The 2,458-nt window shown below is 42.9% G+C and overlaps 1 protein-coding gene across 1 annotated transcript; it reads left to right on the top strand.

Annotated features, from left to right (window-relative positions):
• Window positions 1-1,073: 1,073 nt before the first annotated feature.
• Window positions 1,074-2,458, top strand: LOC110113081 (probable F-box protein At1g44080). The gene has a single exon (XM_020845505.2). It carries the CDS (start codon window positions 1,274-1,276, stop codon window positions 2,387-2,389), a length of 1,116 nt encoding a protein of 371 aa, XP_020701164.1. The 5' UTR covers window positions 1,074-1,273; the 3' UTR covers window positions 2,390-2,458.

Here is a 2,458-nt window from a genome sequence, read left to right as displayed (position 1 = left end):
AAACTGTAATAACATTTTCCATTGAAGAGAACTTGATTATGAGATGCCAATGAAATAAATTTTCAGGATTTTAGTAGCTATCGACATAATTTGGACACTTATCCCTTAATCAACATCAAGAAATATCCAATTGTGCTTCCATGCGCTCGTCTTAGGTCTGTTTGGATTTAAATGTTCTTGATACTATTGGGTTCTTCGTGTACCATCTCGTTTACAAATTTGTTGAAAATGCAGATGCTATCAGTCATAAAATTGTTTGCGATTGTGCTCAGATAATTTAAATTTGAGTCAAATTTTAATTCAAGTTTAATGATTTACAGTCAATTATTTTAATTATCTTATCTTAATGAATAATAGTATTTAAACTTAGGCTTTATTTGGCATGGGTTTTTTACTACTTAAAGCAATTTTTTTGATAAAAAAATTAAAATTTTTATATTAAAAATTTATTTTAAAAAACAATAAGAAAGTCATCCCAAACGAAGCCTTAAACTATTATGAATGATGTTTTGGAGTTTTCTTTTTTTAAGATTTAGCTCAATTATATTAATATAAAGAGTAAAAAAAAATATTTTTAAACTTGGAAGTAACTTCGAGATTTTTTGAGAAATTATTATGTGTGGAGACCGGACATCATCACGTCAGCGATATCAATTTGTGGTACCTAATAGTATCGACTAAGAGTAGCGTGATGTATTATGGTCGATCTAGAGTAATTATTACATACGGTGATCAGACCGTCCAGACACTAATCCAGACGAGCCACTTCACCTGGATTCACCCGGATACACTGGAAGAGGAACTGGGAACTTTTATTACGTCCTCTGACCGAACGTAGCTCTACATTCGGTCAGAGAATTGTTACTCAGTTTTTGCTCGGTATTTGGTCGGTATTGCTATGTATTGTTTGATAAGAACGAGGAATACCGCTCTGTGAAGATCAATACCGAGCAAAATATCGAGTAATCCCAAAAAATACAGAGTTTTTTCTAGGTATTGATCAGTATTGCTCGGTATTACTCGGTATTTTATTTTCACATAATGATATTTCTCGTTATTATTGATATTGCTTGGTATTTGTTCAGTATTTCTCATTTTGTGTCTGAGACTTTTGTGCCTACGTATGTTCACCGGACCAAATAAAAGTTCCTAAGACAGCGTTCTGGACAGAATAATTAAAACCGATTTTTTAATATCCTGACGTTTCACTCCCCGTTGCTTGATAGCGGTGACGATAGGCCAATTACGGCGATACCTGCCATCGCCGCCCACTATGCCATCTTGTGAGCCGCGGTGGATGCCTGACTGGTCGGTCCTGCCGCGGGATCTCCTTCTCCACATCTCCGAACATTTCACCACCTTCGTTGATTTCATTCGCTTCCGTTCCGTCTGTTCCTCGTGGCGCTCCGCCGCCTCGACCCGAAGAGTACCTCCTTCCTTACCCTTGCTCGCGTTCCCTCCAGTCGACCCCGACGACTCCAACCCGACCTGCTTTTTTTTATCCGTCTCCGAAGCCAGGTTCCTGAAGCAATGCCTCCCCAATTCCTGCCGTGATAAGCGTTTCATCGGATCCGCCAACGGATGGTTCGTGATGCGCGGAAAGGATCCGTTCACTTCCGATGCTTCGCTCCTCAACCCCTTGACCGGAACCGAGATCCATCTTCCGCCCCTCTGCCCCCACCATTTTGGTCGCACCGGCGTCGAATTCGTCTTCAAAATCGTGGTCTCGTCCCCAGTTGCCGCCGGCCAAATCTCTGCGATCGCGATCCTAGGTTGCTCAATGCAGCTCGCTCTGACCCGGCCAGGTGCAGACGAGTGGACTTTGTTCGGCTCGAGCCCGAACTACCAGGACGCCCTTTTCTTTGGTGGGCGCTTCCTCGTCGTTGACAGATTCAAGAGGGTTTTCGCTTGCGAGGTGGACGAAAGTTCGGGGCCGCGGCTGGTCGAGGTGATGCGGTACGTTTCGCCCATTCCGTTCCTATGGAGGGAGAGGTGCTACCTTGTGGATTCCGCTGGCGAGCTGATGATGGTTATCAGGCTTTTTGATGCCACCAATGCGGTCAAAACCACTGGATTTGAGGTCTTCAAGGTCGATCCCAATCATCGGAACCAATGGATAGAAGTCTCAAGCTTAGGGGATAGGTCGCTGTTCGTGGGATTGAACCGTTCCATCTCAATCCGTGCAAGGGAACACCCTGGATGCATAGAGAACTGCATCTACTTCGCCGACGATGATTTCAGTCACTCGGGGTGGTTTTCCGGTCACAAATTTGACATCGGAGTGTTCAACCTCGGCAACAGCAGTATAGATTTTTTTCCTGATTACCATAGTAAAGAGGAATGCTATTTTAGCCGACCTTCACTTTGGTTTTCACCCAGTCTAGTCTGACGAAGGTTACAGGAATAATTTGAGAAAAAAAAATATCATCTTTGGTAATGAAATTTTCTCTTCTGTCTA

Source organism: Dendrobium catenatum, unplaced genomic scaffold (genome assembly GCF_001605985.2).
Source record: "Dendrobium catenatum unplaced genomic scaffold, ASM160598v2 fragScaff_scaffold_1470, whole genome shotgun sequence".
NCBI classification, from domain to species: domain Eukaryota; kingdom Viridiplantae; phylum Streptophyta; class Magnoliopsida; order Asparagales; family Orchidaceae; genus Dendrobium; species Dendrobium catenatum.
This window is presented reverse-complemented; position numbering and strand designations above follow the sequence as displayed.

Excerpts from the sequence above, each read along its gene's own strand:
- LOC110113081 (XM_020845505.2), top strand. The coding sequence starts at position 1,274 with ATGCCATCTTGTGAGCCGCGGTGGATGCCTGACTGGTCGGTCCTGCCG.